The following is a 17727-nucleotide window of genomic DNA, read 5'->3' as shown; positions in this document are numbered from 1 at the left end:
AAACAATGGTAACAGAAGCACAGCCACTTTTCTTTTTGAGGAATCCCAAGTTCTGAGTTGTAGTACATAGGTACTCTGCACCATTATATAAGAAAACCACCATAAACCACATATTTTACATGAATAATCATTACTGATTACTAAAATGCTAGAAAAAAGAAAAGCCTATTATAGTGGTTTGTATGCAAAATATTACTCATAAAGTCATGTGTTAGAATTATTTTATTAAGTGTTTTTGTTTATTTGACAGAGAGAAGAGGGAGAAAAAAACATAAAGAGAGAGAGGCAGAAAGAGAGAATGCATGTATGTGCATGGGTATACAGAGCTCCAGATGTATGTGCCACCTTCTGCATCTGGCTTTGCAGATGGAAACTAGGGAATCCAACCAAGGTTGATAGGCCTTGTAAGCAATCACCTTTAACTGCTGGACCATCTTTCCAGACTCTGAATTTTTTTAATACTCAGTTGTTGTGACTGATAGGGAATGCTACTGAACCTTTAAGGAGGTGGAGTCTTGCTGGCACTGGAGTGTTACCGCACAGCCCAGCTTGCTGTTTACTCTCTTGCTGTTTTCTCCCTGCTAATGTGAAGATATGCCTCCAGCTGTTGGCTCCTGCATGCCTTTCCTGCCATAATGGACATTTTCCCTTGAAAATGAAAGTTAAAATAAGACACCCCCCCCCCCTTTAGTTGCTTCTGGTCAGATATTTTCTCCCAGGAATAAGAAAGTAACTAATATAATTTTATTTATGAAATAATATCAAAATGACACACTGAAACATAAAAATAAATAAATAAAAAAGGGTTGGAGAGATGACTTAGCAATTAAGGCACTTGCCTGTGAAGCCTAAGGACTTAGGTTCGGGTTCCCAAAAGCAATATAAACCAGATGCTCATGGGGGTGCATGGCTTATAAATTAAGGTACTTTCCTGCAAAGCCAAAGGACCCAGGTTCCCAGGATCCATGTTAAGCCAGATGCACAATGGGATGCATGTGTGTGGAGTTCATTTGCTATGGCTGGATGTCCTGGCATACCCATTCTTTCTTTCTCTCTCAATCCATCAACTAAATAAATAAAAATAAACTTCAGAAAAATGAAGCACTGGTGACTTAAACAATTTTCCTAAAAAACTGAAAGAAAAAGTATATAATATTCAATACACAGACATATGCTGACAGAGATCACCAACAACACCCCCCCCCATGTCCTCACTGGTAGTTGACAGTTCAATTAACGCAGATGTGTGTTTTTGAATTATAACTGCCAGGTGGTCCTTTTAGAGATGCGCAAGCACTCAAGGAGCATGCCACCCTTATGCTAGAATGATGAGAAAAGAAAGTCGTCCCCCACAAAAATACACCCCCCAAAAAACAGCTTTTTAATAGTCCTGTATGACCAACGACGCTAGTTTACAAGTGAAAAAACTCGGAGCTAAAGCCATTCTGTAATTCTGAGGAAGAACAGTGTGAGAAAGTCATAGCTTACGGAAACTGCTGAAACCAGATTTGGCCAGAGAATCAGATCACACAGGAAGGCAGGAAATGAGAAATAAGGCTGCAGTTGCAGCAGAGGCCAGGCCCCCAGAGCCCTCCATGACAGGTGTTCAGGAGTGTGTCTTTCGGAGCAGACAAGTGGGAATCTATTCAAAGGTCTTAAGCAAACAGTGCTCAATGAGTGATGCATAAAATAAATGTGAATGTGGAATCTAATTATGTAAATTCTAATGGGAAAAAAATGGCAGATGTCTTTAAAAAGTATCTGGTTACAAACTCAATTATAGTTACAAATGGGGACTTGATATTTAGGCTATACCACTGTCATTTCAATAACCATTTATTAGATTTATTTCTGTAAGTGGAATGGGCCAGAGGTCAGGCAAGAAAAGCCCACACAGTACCTTTGAGGGTTTAGATTAATAAATGATAAAAAATCTTGACATTCCTATTGATTTGGAAGGCAATGAAAAAGATTGGCAAAATTATGTAGGAAGATACTGGTCTGCTTAGGCCAATTTATATGTGTATGCTTGACTTAGAGAAATGTCAATATCCGCCAGGAAATCTTCTCCACTACAGAAGTCTTGCTGATTATCAGTTAGTACTGTGAGATGTCCACAAAAATGAAACTGGGGGTACAGCTTAACAGGCAGGATCTTGTATGTGAGGTGTGAAAGACAGTGGGCTGATGTGTCAGTTTGGTCATTCCTGTTCAACTGCGTTGATTAGGAAGGGAAGAAAAGCCTTCTTCATGCAGGATAAGCAGGGCCAGGGCATCTGATTCCCTACTACCTGGAGTGACGTGAGTATTCAAACCAGTACTGTGGTTGTCATATTGTGCCTACAGGTCTGCATGGCCAAACTCAAAGGCCTGGACTCCAGAAGCAGTTCTGCTAACATGAAGCCCTCCACTGCTCCTCCTCCTCACTCCCATCAGCCCCTTCATCCTGCTCATGCGTCATGCACTACTCAACACATCTTGTATGTGTTAACCCATGGAGTGCTCACAATGACCAGTTAGGTCAGTTCTCTCAGCACACCCCTTCCCTGCACCTTGTCCACTGGTGAGAGGAGTTAATTTGCCAACGCCTGGTCTGGTGTGTACCTGACTTCACAGCTGGAGGACCTAGCAGTGCAGCCAGCTTCTGGCAGCGAGCCTCTGAACCCCTGGGAACGGTGCCCACTGTGCTTGTTACAGCTATTGTTAAATGTCCAGGCTAGAGAGTAAATTGTGCCTTCTAATACATGAGCGAACATTGCTTCTGGGACAATTAAGGCGAAACTATCACTTCTTAAACCATGAAATTGTTTCCTGAATTTCTGGAAATGGTGGTATTTAGCATTTACTGAAAAAGTAGGGATGCACATTAGCCCTCTTTATTTTAAACAAACATGGTTCAGGCTTGAAAAATACATTTTTTTTAAAGTATATAACTTAGGTTTTTAATAGAATAAAAGGTTTTTTTTTTTTTTTTAGATTTCCAGTTAATGTATGAAATCAAATATATACAGAATGAAATAGAGTTTCCAGTAAACCATAGCAACCAATTTCTTTTTAAAAGCAAACTCTGTGTAAACAAATCAAAGTAAGACACCAAGGGAAACAAACATGGTTGTGAGGAAGAAGGAAAAAAAAGGCAGAAAACAAAACCGGGATGTTGTTATGCTCAGATTTAACAAGAGCCATCAATCTTTCTTTCCTTGAACACTAAACTGAGAAAGGAAAAAATCAAAATACAGATCAGTCCTCCCAAGTGGGAGCTAGAACAGCACCATATCCAAACACCATGAACAGGCTCCGTGAAACCTGTGGAACTCTGAAGTCGGGCATTTCGCTCCCACACTTGTCTTTGTGGCTAATCCTTCTGCTCTGTGGCCAAGCTGACAGAGCCGGCAGAGCGCTCCTGGCTGGTGCCTGTCTTTCACAGGTAAAGGTGACAAGCTCACTTTCATCTCTATGTCTTGCCAAACATTTCATCCCCCCCCCCCCCACATCCCTTGGAGCTGGTGCAGCAGCAGTAACAGCACTTTAGAATCTTGATAGCGGAAAGAAATGTACTCAGAACAACATGTCTGCAGCCTGCCTTCCCATCATTATGGAAGTTCTTTCTAAACAAAATGCAGTGGATGCAGCAATTACATCTTTTTATTCAGGAGCTCCTCCTCCTCTGTGTAAGGGGGCACACATTACAAGATGCCTAGTTCATGCCTGAAACTACACAGAATATTCTGAGTTCACTTTATCTTAGAGTTTCAGAACAAATGGATAAACTGAGCTTAAATTGTAAATTAGATATAGCATGAAATAAACAAAAAACTAATAATAGCACAGAACTATAAAATGCTGTAATTATAAGAACTATAAGAACATACTGTAATAAAAAGTATAAGCATATGCACTGTTTATTTCTGGAATCTTCCATTTACTATTTGTAGATTTGGACTAATTACAGGTAACTGACTTCCCAGGGAAACTACTGGATGTATGAGACCAGCAACAAATATGATCACAAACATAGTTTTAACATGTGGCTTACACTTCTAATTTACTAGTGACTTTCTTAAAGAAACAGGCATCCAATGAGCAGATACTTATTTTGTGACTACCACATGTCATCTTTGGCTTGAGCTCCAAAGATCTGATAATCCTGAACAAGCCCAAAAGTGTGGAGGCTTTGCTGATCTATCACTTGTAAGGAAAGAGAAATAAAGACAGGAACAAGAGATTGTCTTCATGTGATAAGTGGTACTATTGTGGAAATGAACAACCCTTCTATTCCTTAAATTAGTTTGAATGTTTAAAACATGACCGTGATCCTCTCATCTTACTAATAAGGAGCTGGTTGCACTAAAAATGGATAAAGACCCACTGCTTCTTTGCTAAGATAAAACTTGGATTCCCAAAACTCACCTGATCACTCAATGCTCTCAGTACATGCTGACCAGGTAGAGCACCTCTACTCTAAATATCCCAAATCCAAAACCATCTGAACACCAGGGTGTGGAAAATTCCACTGTGAAACTGTTTCATGCTCAAAATTATCCAAAATATTTCACAGGACATATATAAAACATTCATGAACTCTGTGTGCAATCTTTGATGCCTTGTCTGTTATCAAATATATGTTTACATGCATGTATGCAAAAACAAAAAGTTCACTGGGTGTGGTGGTGACTCCTTTAATCCCAACACTTGGGAGGCAGAGGTAGGAGGATTGCCTGTGAGTTCAAGGCCACCCTGAGAATACATAGTTAATTCAGCCTGGACCAGAATGAGAGACCCTACCTCAAAAAACAAAACCAACAACAAAAACAAAAAGTTCATAGGTTCCATGATCCAAGACAGCACTTGTAGTAATTCAAATCAGGGAAATTCAGTCAGTGATGAAGTAATGGAAACTCACTAGTTCTTCCTATGTGTTCAGAGTTACTGATATTATCTCGTCATTTGGAAGTGTAAGTTCCTAAGGGAAGAGGCTGAATCCTATGTTGTCATTTCAATGACTTCTAACCCACAGCAAAATCAGGTAGATATCAATTCATTGTTAAGAATTCATTCAGAGCCAGGCATGGTGGCACATGCCTTTAATCCCAGCACTTGGGATGCAGAGGTAGGAGGATTGCTATGAGTTCGAGGCCACCAGAAGACTACCTAGTGAATTCCAGGTCAGCCTGAGCTAGAGTGAGACCCTACCTTGAAAAAAAAAAAAGAATTCATTTAGCATTCCAGCCCAGTGCTAATCCCTGCTACAACAAATGAAAACTATCTGTGCCTAAAAGTGTTTCTATAGCCTAACTCTCTATTATCTAACATCTTAAAAAGAAAAAAAAAATCAAAATTTAAACATAATTGTTTTGATAAAGGAATAAAGTTTTATCTAGAAGTACAACCTAAAAGAAGCCCAAAAGATACCTTCAAGCAGTTTTTTCTCTGAAGAGACTTTAGACGCAGCAGCAGGTGCCTGATACAAGAAGTCACAGAGGAACGTGGACTGGGCGGCCTCCTGACTTGACCCGTTCTCACAATGAATGTCATGCTGGGGGAAATCTACAAACATTAAAGCAGTTGAATACAGAGATCCAAAAATGCAAGACATTTCCCCTTGGTTTAGGAATTTGTGTTTTAAAATAGAAGAAGAAAAAAGGTTTCAAATATATTAACAAATAAATACAGAGAGATTTATGTTACTTTGCATAAAATTTGCAAAGAAGCACTTAAGTCATATTTCTTATTCATATATGAAAATCAGCTTTAATTTTGGTGTAAATTATTATGCAAGATTAAATAACTTAATCTTCCATTTATGAGATTAAGGAATTAGACACAATGTATTTTCAATTTTTTTTTTTTTTTTTTACTTAAAGAGATATAAAATGGTAGTCTGGTTATGACATTTGTCATCATTCTGATGCTTTTTTCTTAGCTGAGAACTAAAGAGATTAGTGACTTGCTCCTCTGAGGGAGCAGAGGCGAGCGGGTTAATGCAGGGTTAAGGACAAACCTGAGAACTTGTTATGGTAGAGAAACTCCATTTGCAGAGTCTGCCCCGCCTTCTTAGCCAGCAGGTAGGGGGTGCTATGCACAGGGTCTCCAGTTGCACACATGACGTCAGCACCACTGAACAGCAACGCCATGGTTTCCAGCACATCTGGCGTCACCACGGCAGCACAGAGAGCCTAGGCACCAAGAGAAAACACACCTTTTAAGAGAAGTAAATATGATTTGAGCTGTTAAAGGAGTTCAAGTCAGACTACTCACTGGAAGAGTTTGCTTCCTTCTTTCCTAAGAAGTTAGTAGCTGGCTCTGAATGGGGCACTGGGCACAAAAGGCCTGCTCTGTGTAAAGGCCAGTGATAACCCAAGACCTCCAGGTCTCAATACCCTGGCTAGGGGCTGTGAGGTTTTCTCTACCTGGCCTTCGAAACCATCACGGCTGCTCTGGAAGACAATGTCATGCTTGCATACCCTATAGTGGCTGTGGCTAAGAAATTCGAAACGTCTCAAACGTAATGAAACGGTGAAGTACCACTAAGTGCATTATCATGTGGACACTGCTGAAGTGTTTTCCCATCTAGCTGAGAGCTACAGAGTAAGGACCACTGTACTTAGGGAACTTGAAAGACGAACACAAAGCAAAACCAGGCTTCTGGGGCTGGTCTGGGCTCCAGGAGGATAAAGATCCAGCAAGGGGCGAAGAGGTGCTCTTACTTAGACCATGCACTCTTTTTTTGTTTGTTTGTTTGTTTGTTTTAGCTTTCTTCTTTACATTTGCATGGCATACATTAAAGAACATGACGACCTTCGGCGGCGTCATCCATGACCCATCTTCCCGTTCGCTGCAGCTGTCGTCATCCCTGCTGCTCTCTGTCCTCTTCACCGCCATTCTCGTCTTCTTCCCTGACATTTGGGGCTTTCTCCTTCCGCAATATTTCTTCAGTAAGTGAGAAAAAACTCCTTGGCCACAGGATCTTTCTGGTTCATAAATGAGGATCATCTAACATAACTTGTAGGAAGAGCAGGAAAACAGGATGGAACTGCCTCTGCATCTTTTAGTCCTGCGGTAGTAATCTGTCTCCACACTGTTCACAGGCTTTCTTTTGTGTCAGTGCTTTGACTTCCCGGTCGGGGCTACCCACCAGCTCTCCACCACTCAGATGGAAGCTCCCCCATAACTTTTAGCCTCAACTCACCACTTTACCTCCTTCCTGACAAGAACGCTCAGGCAGAGGAATCCAACCTCGGCAATGCAACTTCAGGACATCAGTGCAGCAGCTGCCTCCGCGGGGAAACTCAGTGCCCAGCAGCAGGAAGGCCCAGCACACACTCATGCTTCCCACTCTAAAGGCCAACTGCCAAGACTACTTACCTCTTCAAACACGGTCGGACTTGACCTCGACAGCTAGGAAAACTGAATTTGTATACCGGACTTTGTACTAATTTGTCAGGTGTTTTCTGGAAAATCCTTTTTCTCTGTGTCTTCATTTTCATTTTCTAACTACTTATGCTGAATAAATAATAGCTTTTACACACCCCACTTTAATTGCCTTCAATACCACCACAGTGTAACCACTCCTCTCTTTCCCTGTCCCATCACCATAAACCTCCTGACACAGCTCATTGCATTTATAATGGTGCATTAGGCGCTGGCTGTCTATTTTGGTCTCTCCCATTTGACTATCATTCCACTAAATAAAAGAATATCTCCTTGTTAATGAAATTCTAGACCCAGCACTGAAGAGCTTACATAACAATTAAAAGTATTTTTAATAAATAATTAGTAACGTAATTGTTGGTGATGGTTATTCACTCACACTAAGATGGCATTTTTTTTGGGGGGGGGTTTCAAGGTCTCAAATATTTTATAAGGAATGAAACTATCACACTTAATCTAAAATTTACCTAATGTCTTACTTCATGGAAATAGAAATCTATGATAGACAGTACCTCACTTGAGGATGTCAAAGAGCCACTGACAAGACATACATCATCATTCAGGAAGAGAAAAATTGGAGAAAGGAATGGCTTTACTGATCCAAGCCCACCAAATTCCTCCTCAAGTGCACAATACTAGGTGTATGATGCTTCATTTTTCCATAAATGTCTGGTATAAAATCAACTGCTTTTTTTAACAAATTTATTTATTTGAGAGTGACAGACACAGAGAGAAAGACAGATCGAGGGAGAGAGAGAGAATGGGCGTGCCAGGGCTTCCAGCCTCTGCAAACGAACTCCAGACACATGCGCCCCTTTGTGCATCTGGCTAATGTGGGACCTGGGGAACCGAGCCTCAAACCGGGGTCCTTAGGCTTCACAGGCAAGCACTTAACTGCTAAGCCATCTCTCCAGCCCCAAATCAACTGCTTTTATAGTATAGTTAGAACCTAAGAAAACACTAGCTAAGGCAAAATTAAATACCATGACAAAAATTATTAGATTCCCTCCCTTTTCCAGCTTAGGATTATATATTCATGCATCATTACTTGAAAATCAATTGACCCCACTTTACTAACACCAAAGATATCCAAAGATGCCTCTTTATAAGGAAGATAGAACCAACATAATGAACAGCACACATTCATTTTATACATCTCATATTTTCACATATGGGCACTGGCCTCATTTTCCAAATGTTCAGTATACTGTCACTTACCTGGGTATCTTTATCCAAAAAGTGTGATAATAACAATATTAAGGAACTGAGACCCACAAAAAAAAAAGTCTAAATTCCAAAACAAGTGTATATGCTTTAAACACCTATGCCTAGAAAAAAACCTTTGTACACAAGCAATGCGGCAGCAATTTAGAGAAAAGGTAAGAGGCAGGAGTTTGTTAACCAAACCTTACGTCTGAACATCTTGGCAGAACACTGGGTAGGCAGCATGAGAGAGGCATCAAGGGTCAGAACCACTCAGCATGAGAGAGGCATCAAAAGTCGGAACCACTCAGCCAAAACACCTAAGACTTCAAATCAATGGCAACTAGTCAATCATATTTCATAACAAAAAAATGAAGCACATGATGTTAATTTTGGTGACACCATCAGCACGTAACAAGCTCCTTTGTTACAGTGTCCTGTCTGTAAACAGACCAGTCAGAGAATAATGAAGATAGGCCTGAGGAGCTGTATATTTCAGATACATGGAAAGAGTTAATCCTCTCTGGGTAAGGAGCCCTTAAGTGAACAGTGGCCAAACAACTGGTCACAAAATGATATAAAATAAGGTTAAAATTCAGATTTTTAATGCAATGTAAGATGATTTTTTTTACTTCCTATCAAGAATCTTGACTATGATTTCAAAGACAATAAAATTCCATGTCAATTTTTAGGTTTTAGTCACCTTGTTTAATTCCTCTTTGGTCATGGATGCTAAAAGGGTCTTCCTGAATTTTCCTTCTTTGTATTTCTGAGTAATAAAGTTTTTTCTCTTTTCTACTGGTGAGTCCATGTGTAATTCTTCTTCCTTCTGAAGGTTGCCAGCCCAAAAGTCATTTGCTCTTTTGTTTCCAATGACAATAAAAAGCTGAAATGTCAAAAATTATAAAATATATCAGTTCATGCAGTGTGTTTGATTTCCAAAAATATTTATTCACATTATAAACTAAAACATAATTCAGTATAAAACATTAAACATGAGTGACAGAATGCTCTCAGGAAGACAGAGTGAGAGCAGACAGCCTATGTTGAAGATAACTTTGCTTCACTAAATAACGCTAAGTCTTTAACTGTAAGCTGTACAAACTATAGTGGAAGTAGCCTTATTCTTTGAAACTCATATTGAGACAGACTCGCTTGAAGTGGTTAAGCAAGTAACCTGTCTGGAGTGAGGCAGTGAAGCAAAAAATGGAGACAAGGAACAGCAAGTCAGACTCAACCACACAGGTAAACACAGAGCTTGGCCAAGATGATGAACAGTGAATTTTGCAAAATTTATTCATTCGCTCACCTAACTTTTTCCTATTTGGATTAAAAAGAGTTTTCACTTTCATAAAAGCTGCCAACCCTCTGCATGCTTATTAAACATTACAGCACTTTGTGCTTTTATATTTAAAATAGCTATCTCACTTAGGAAGCTTTCTCACAGCATGACATCAACAGGACTTACCTCAATGAGCTCGTTGCTCCAAATGCTGGCATCCATCTTTAGACTTCTAACCTTGGAGTCTTTTGGTCCCAAAGACCTGTGCTGTCCTGAAGAAAGAAATAATTACTTTTATATTCCTATTCTGTATACAAACTTCATTTATCAATGTTTTAAAATGCATGTAAGTATACTTTTATGTGTGAAAATACATAGTCTTAACTTGTAATATCCCAACACCCACTTTCAAGAATCCCAGAGGCACTAATTCCTAATGGTAGAGAAATCATATCCAATCACAACCAGCTTTATCACCTCCCCCCCCCCATATTGGTATAAGACCACACTTTTAGAAGAATATACATGCATGCATTCATGTACGCATGGATGTATGGGTATGTTTGCATGTGCTTGATAATTAGAGGATTTTTTTGGCCAGTATTGGGAACTGAACATGGGTCCTTGGCACATACTAAGCAAGTGCTTTAACATGAATATATATTCTCTACTGTGGAAATCCTTAGGGGTCATTTAAATTTCATGTAAGTAAATATTGTCACTGTTCTTTTACCGCTAAAAGTAACTAACAATTCTAATAATTATGTACATCTTGCTCTGATGTAAATGTATTATCCCACTGTTAACAACTAAAAGAAGTTAAGAGCCCAAAATTATAGCATTATCAAGTCAAGTGTGCTGTGTCAATCAACAGCTATAGCTGGTATCCAAGGGTATCTAAGAGGCAAGTTGAGAAGAGAGAAAGGTATAAGGCCTGCGGCTTGATCTTAATGACACTTTGCCTTAAGAGCAATGGAAGCTCCTCTCTTCATGTGGAGAGGCTTTTGCCTCCTTTAAGACAGGAGGAAACAGTTTAGAACATAAGCCTTATACCTCCAACAGGAGGAATTGCACTGATTTCCATTTTTAAAGGCTACCTCAAGGCAGCACCAGAAGTCTGTGAGTACCTAAAGAATTTTCTAGAATACCCAAAGAAAGAGAAAGAAAGATGTAAGTGGAGGCAGCAGAGAACAGCCAGATGCAAGAGATACCAGTGAGGTGGTGGGCTTTTAGGAAAATAGAAGAGTCAAAGGATGTGCTTGGTTTTATGCAGAGAAGCAGAGCAGACAGAACAGCTTCTGACCAGGTGGGGTAGGGTTGAAAATGTGCCCACCTTTGAGCTGGGCTGGGGTCAGCAGGGAGGGCTCCATTTCCAGCATGTTATTTTTGGAGAACCTAAGTAAAGAGTCTCATAGACAGATAACTTGAATAATTTGGTGCCCAATTGAGTGAAACCATCTACTACAGAAAAAGGATTTTTGAATTCAAGTGGCCAAAACATCACTCAGGAATAGTGGAGTGACAGCCAAGCACGCAACACAAGGCAACGTCCATGTTAATGAGCGCAGAAGCCCCTGGGCACACTAGCTTCAGCGAGACTCATGGAACCCCAGGGAGGACAGAAGTCTCAGAGACATGCTGGTTTCAGGTCTCAAATATTACACAGAACATGATAAAGATAAGATTGGACCTCACCAAAAGATGTAAATACAGTAGAGAATACTTTTACTGGAGTCAAGAGAAAAGAAGGTTGTCTATGCTACACTGATGTCAAGTGAAGGAATGAGGAAACCCTATGCCAGCTACTAAGTCCTCTGGAAAGACTCCCATGTTACGAAGGAAAGACTGATGCAGAGAAGGAAATGGAGAGGCTTTAGAAAACCTTGTGCTGTCAATAAGAAGCAAGTGTATGAAGACACCATGTTAGCTGCTCAAGAAAGTGGATAAATGAAGGAGAGAAGAAAGAAATGAAGCCCAAGGATAGGCACGGACAACACAAGGCTCCCTAAGGAGATGGGAGAAAGAGGACTGGCTGCTCTCTTTGCTGTTGCGACTGATTCTGGTACTTAGGTTGTTTAGGCAGTGAGGAAACCTATGTGAAGCATGAGGAGAAAGGAAATGGGAAAGAGCTCTAGAGATGAAAGGTTCTAGATAAGTATTGGAGCTGCATTGCCCTTGCTAAGTTAGGAGCTCCTCTCCTGTACTGACTTTGAACCTTGATGTCAACTCCAGTCCTGTTCTCGTCATCTTCTCTTATTATCACTATTTCTACATTTGGAGATGTGATGTCACAGCATACAGGTCTACAATACCTCAGAGCAGCATTACAGTGCGTGGATCTAAGTGGATTCTGTGGGAGAGTGTGCATATGTGTGCATATCTGTAAAGTAGAAGGCAAGGGGGAAGTAGACCTCAGAAACTGAAGCATTTAGATTGTAGCTAATTTCCCACAAGACCTCCAAGAGCATTACATGTCACCCCATCAGAGAGCTAGTCTAGTTCTGGTCACTCCCTGGGATAAAACTCCTGGCTCCAAGATACACAGAGATGCTGAGAAGCCAGGTAGCACTCACAGAAAGAAACCCAGCTAGAGTCCTGGCTCTTTTTATACACATTAACACTGTTATGAAATGCTTCTACATAAACTTCCCATTAAAGGAAATATCATATCTAGTATGTAGGTTTAGATCCCAGAACAACCTTAATATGAAAAATGCATCTTAAAAAATGACTGGGGAATAATGCGCAAATTTTCATGTAAAGGCACAAGCTTGCTATGGATATATTCTAAAGTCTGAAATATTTAATGATGATATTTTAAAAAAATCTATATATGGACCAGCAAGCACCAAATATGATTACATGCTTAAAAGTCAATTTTTGGATCAGAGTCCTGCCTAAGAGAAGTTTAAAATTCTATGATATTTCTCAGTTGGATTTACATTTAATAAAGGGCACCCCTGCTTTTACTTTGCACGATCATTATCTAGGACTCTAGGACACACTGTATCTGACTACAGAGGGGAAGCTGGTGCCAATCTTGCCACAAGGCAGTGATGAGCATAACCTATCGTTAATTACCTGCGCACTTCTTGCAGATGACAACGCAGAGATTGATGGATGCCCAGTCGGGGTCTGGGGCTGTACAATCCGCACAGCTCCTGTTGGACTCATTGAACCAAATCTTTTCGGCTACTTCATAATCAGAGAGAGTTTCTGCTATCGATTGCTGCACAGCTTCGATCCAGTCTTGTTTCTCTTTCTCAGACTCGGCTGTAAAGCTGAAACAATTAACGTTTCTGCATTATCGATCTCCCTTGTAGAGCCCTATTAAGCAGGATGTTCCGCTTGCATATTCATTTCACTCACAAATTAAACAGCAGCTGAAAATTATGCCTGCCAGGCAGGCCTGGATGGCCTTTTCTATTAAAAATCACCGAATTAACAATGTTTTTCCTTTTAATTTTCCATATTTCTTATGACTCTGTTTACATATCTTGAACCAACATGACTACACACTTTACTCCTGACCAAGATATAAAAAAATTGCCTTAGTAGGTCAAACCTTAAATGAGAAGGCATGTTTCCTAATAATGGCTCTATAATAAAGAGAGACTGGCAGAGTTTCAGAACTGCTGGACTAGTTATGCAAGGCAAGTATGCCACCATAGTTTGAATCTAAAATTATCAAAACACCCACCAGAAATTATGATTTTTTTCAGATTTAAAAATGGATTTTTTTTTTAAATTAGATGAATGTCCAGATGGCATTAAGGGATTGAAAAGCCAGAAAAGTTTTAAGTTGCTACTATCCTAAAGGATGCTTAACTCATTTTTAGCTGCTCTGATTTACTCTGACTTTTTTTTTTTTTTTTTTTTTTTAGTATCTTTTGGGTCCCTAACTAAAGGGGTAAAATATTAAACCAGCAGTTCACACTCAGAAAGATTTACTGGTTATCGGACAATATGTCAGGAAATTTGCTACATGCTCCATTAGTGCTAAAAAAGTTGTCACATTAAAATGCTCTATGAATGACAAAGACTTGACATATGATGAAAGTAATAGGTGGCTAACTGTTCCAATCAGCCCAGAAAATGAGTGGTTTCTGTGAATTATTTTCCAAGGAACATTATAATGACATCATCATTAATAAATTTCTCCTACAGATTATTACAACCATTTAGTCGTGGCTGAAATCTGCAGGGTTTTGTTTCGGTTTTTGTTTTTGCCATTTTTTTTTTCCAGTACTGAGGAAGGAATTAAAGGCCTTGTGCAACCTAGCAAGTGTGGCCAAATTGAGTTTATTATTCATGACTCAATCATTTTTATAAATATTTTAGTCAGTCAATGGATGCATTCTGACAGACAAAATACTTAAATTAGTAATATCTTTGAAATTAAGAGCTACAGCGTCTGCCTCTGACTTGCTACCATCTGAAGCACTATTTTGAAGAATTTGCTAAAGCAGCAAACTTAATGGAATGATTATAACAATTCCACATACTAAGCATATTCAATGATTACAAACCTCTAAAACTTGTTGAATGCTTTAAATTTGGATTCATTGTCATAATAATGCAATTGCTAGACTATCAGAATATATTGTATCTAGAGCAATATTACAAAATACTTAGATCAATTATTTTATTTGCTCCTTCAAAGTCAATGTTCCTCTGAACTATGTCACTAGAAAAAATTCTATGGACCACCTGCAATGAGAAGCTCATCTTTAGGGGGATTTATCTGATTAGACTAAAAGTAAGTACAACTCAAAGAAAATGTAACATGCTTTCATCTTATTCCTCTTAAATGTGAACAATTTGGCTACATATGTATCGACTAAACATTAATAGTTTAACTAAGCCTCATCAGAAAAAGAAGTACTAATAAAAGACATTACTCAGCTCTTATGACATAAGTAACTTTGCAAGTTAAATAATTGTTTGGGTCACTTTCATAAAGTGTTTTTATGTGCTCCCTAAAATGTTAAGCCATATGTTCAAGACAGAAGACAATTCAAATTATGCTCTAAGTGGTAAGACCACACTGGCATTATAAAGGTGGACTTCCCAAGCTTTCTGGTAGCAGTGTAAACACAAGGACGAACATGTTAAGGCAGAGTACCTGAAGCTCCTGTAGGGGGTGATTATCTCGAAGGATTGTTTCACAGTTCTGTCCACCTGCTTGACATTGGCAACATTCATAGGGATTATGGTAATACCAAGTCCACCCTTAAAATCCTAATTTGAAGAAAAACAAGATAGCTATAAATTTTTAAAATATAACCATAATACAGTCTGAATTTCACTGCAAATGTTTGTATGAAATTAAATAGGTAAAAATAAAGAAAATGGATAGAGATCAGTGTTTCTGAAATACAAAGTCCCTTTCAGTAAAGGCTCACATTTTACCATTCTATAGTCTGGCTACTGATAAAAATCTGTTTCTTTCACCTGAAAGGTAAGTTGACTAGGCTGTAGATATGCATACCTTGCTTTGAAAAATAAGCACCAATTTCACATTTACTCATGGAGTAAAGGAAGATACAAATTAATAACTATTTTCAAATACCATGTATTTTCTTAGGTGAGAGGGTCAAATGACAATATGAACTCCGTATAAATAGTCTTCATATGCATCTACAGGGAAATAGTGGCTGAAATAGGCATAGATGCACACGAAAGGCATCTAGCTATATATACTGAAAAGAAACTCAATTTGTAAGTATCCGATTGATTTACTGTATTTCATTGCCTCTTCTATGACACTGTTGTTCTCTTCATTACTCTCAAAAGGATTGTTTGTTTTGTTAAATATATGGCTTTATATTTACAATATATTATGGTTTTTCTCATCCTTCAATCATACTTAAAAAAATCTATTAATGCTACTATGGTATGAAAATTACCCTTTCCCCAATATCTGCAGCCACTGAGTTTATTTTCCCATAATGGTAGAAACTGTTCAAAAGGTTACAAAGAGATCATATTCTAAATGCACTTGTTTGTAATATATTACCTATTCATATGAGCTTGGGAATTTATCAAATAAATTATGCCAGTACTTTACAAAATATAATTTGTACCTCAATAAAGGAATACTCTGTGAAATTCGGAAGAGATGAATTGTGTTGTGTATTTATAAATGATGAAGAAATAGCCAAATTAAAGGGAACATATAAAAATATTGGTTCATTTACCATAAGGTCACCTAGCAAAACGTTAAAAAAATTTTTCCTGATGACTAGGAATGTAGAACATTTTTTATATATATATTTACATGCCATCTGTATTTCTTTTGAGAACTATGTTGAGATTCCACCTCACTCCTGTTAGGTTGGCTACCATCATGAAAACAAATGACTATAAATGCTGGCGAGAATGGGGAAAAAGAGGAACCCTTCTACACTGTTGGTGGGAATGCAATCTGGTCCAGCCCTTGTGGAAATCAGTGTGCAGGTTCCTAGGACAGCTAAAAATAGATCTATCATATGACCCAGCTATACCACTCCTAGGTATATATCCTAAGGACCCATCTTACTACCTTAGAGATGCTTGCTCAACCATGTTTATTGCCACTCTATTCACAATAGCTGGGAAATAGAACCAGCCTAGATGTCCCTCAATTGGCAAGTGTATAACGAAGATGTGGCACAATTACAATGGAATTCTATGCAGAAGTAAAGAAAAATGAAGTTATGGAATTTGCAGAAAAGTGGATAGATCTGGAAAGGATTATACTAAGTGAGGTAACCCAGGCCCAGAAAGCCAATCATCACATGTTCTCTCTCATATGCGGATCCTAGTTACAGATGGCTGGACTTCTGTGTGAGTAGGAAGAAAATTCAGTAGCAAAGGCCAGTAAGCTAGAAAAGAGATGTAAAGGGAAGAGAAAGGACGGGAGGGGGGACTTAATAGTATGATATTGTATATATGTAAGCAGAAAAATAGATTATTGGGGGTGAAAAAGGCCTAACTGAGGTCAGGGGAACAGACTGAGTAAAGGAAAGGTAGGGGGAGGGCTAATCAAAATTAAGAGGATATAAATAAGTCATATGGAAACCTACTATTTTGGACAATGGAACACTCAGGAGCCATAGATTGTTACTAGAAAACTTTCAGTGTCAGGAATTGGATTCCTTCCAGTGAGTTTCTGACCAGGGAGGTCCCTCCATGGGAGGGAATACAGCTCTGTTACTGAAAACCTAAAAAGGGGGTAGTCATGAGCCCTAGGAATGTAATGTCTGCTGCTAAATCTAAATACTATGATCATCAACCTGCCCAGTAAGCACTTCTCTTAATGTTCATACCCATATATTAATGCTATTCTCACTTTTTCATTACAGAACTTTCCCTTTTCAGATGGCAGTGACCTTGGGATGACTCAGAAGGCATCACGGTGCTGAGAAGAAATGAAAGGGGAGTGCTCAGCGCTACAATATCTCTATCACACCTTCCAAGGCTCAGGGTCCGTTGCAGTAGAAGTGGTGGAAAGAATCTAAGAGCCAAATGAAAGGTAGAACTCCTTAAATGTGCTCCTCCAGACACAAAATGGCCTGGATATCCATGACCTCACAGTGCCTGACACTATCTACACAAGGCCATCATAATAGGAGGAAAAGATGATGACATTAAAATAAAAAAGAGACTGATTGAGAGGGGGAGGGCATATGATAGAGAATAGAGTTCCAAAGGGGAAAGTGGAAAGAGGGGGGGGAATCACCATGGGATATTGTTTACAATCATGGAAGTTGTTAATCATTAAAAAAATTATAAATTAAAAAAAAGCAGCTCCAAGGCATCTTGTCTGT

General features: G+C 39.0%; 1 protein-coding gene across 3 annotated transcripts in view; it reads right to left on the bottom strand.

Annotated features, from left to right (window-relative positions):
- Arap2 (ArfGAP with RhoGAP domain, ankyrin repeat and PH domain 2) overlaps nt 1–17727 on the bottom strand; it is a 186519-nt gene that overhangs the window by 87529 nt on the left and 81263 nt on the right. For all 3 annotated transcript variants that reach the window (XM_004656108.2, XM_045130025.1, XM_045130023.1), the window contains exons 10-15: nt 15042–15157; nt 12998–13197; nt 10103–10188; nt 9338–9520; nt 6002–6176; nt 5413–5547 (exon numbers count right to left, since the gene is read on the bottom strand). In XM_004656108.2, coding sequence (XP_004656165.2) covers nt 5413–5547; nt 6002–6176; nt 9338–9520; nt 10103–10188; nt 12998–13197; nt 15042–15157 — 895 coding nt within the window. The remainder of the gene's footprint in view (nt 1–5412; nt 5548–6001; nt 6177–9337; nt 9521–10102; nt 10189–12997; nt 13198–15041; nt 15158–17727) is intronic.

Source organism: Jaculus jaculus, chromosome 11 (genome assembly GCF_020740685.1).
Source record: "Jaculus jaculus isolate mJacJac1 chromosome 11, mJacJac1.mat.Y.cur, whole genome shotgun sequence".
In the NCBI taxonomy this organism is placed as follows: domain Eukaryota; kingdom Metazoa; phylum Chordata; class Mammalia; order Rodentia; family Dipodidae; genus Jaculus; species Jaculus jaculus.
This window is presented reverse-complemented; position numbering and strand designations above follow the sequence as displayed.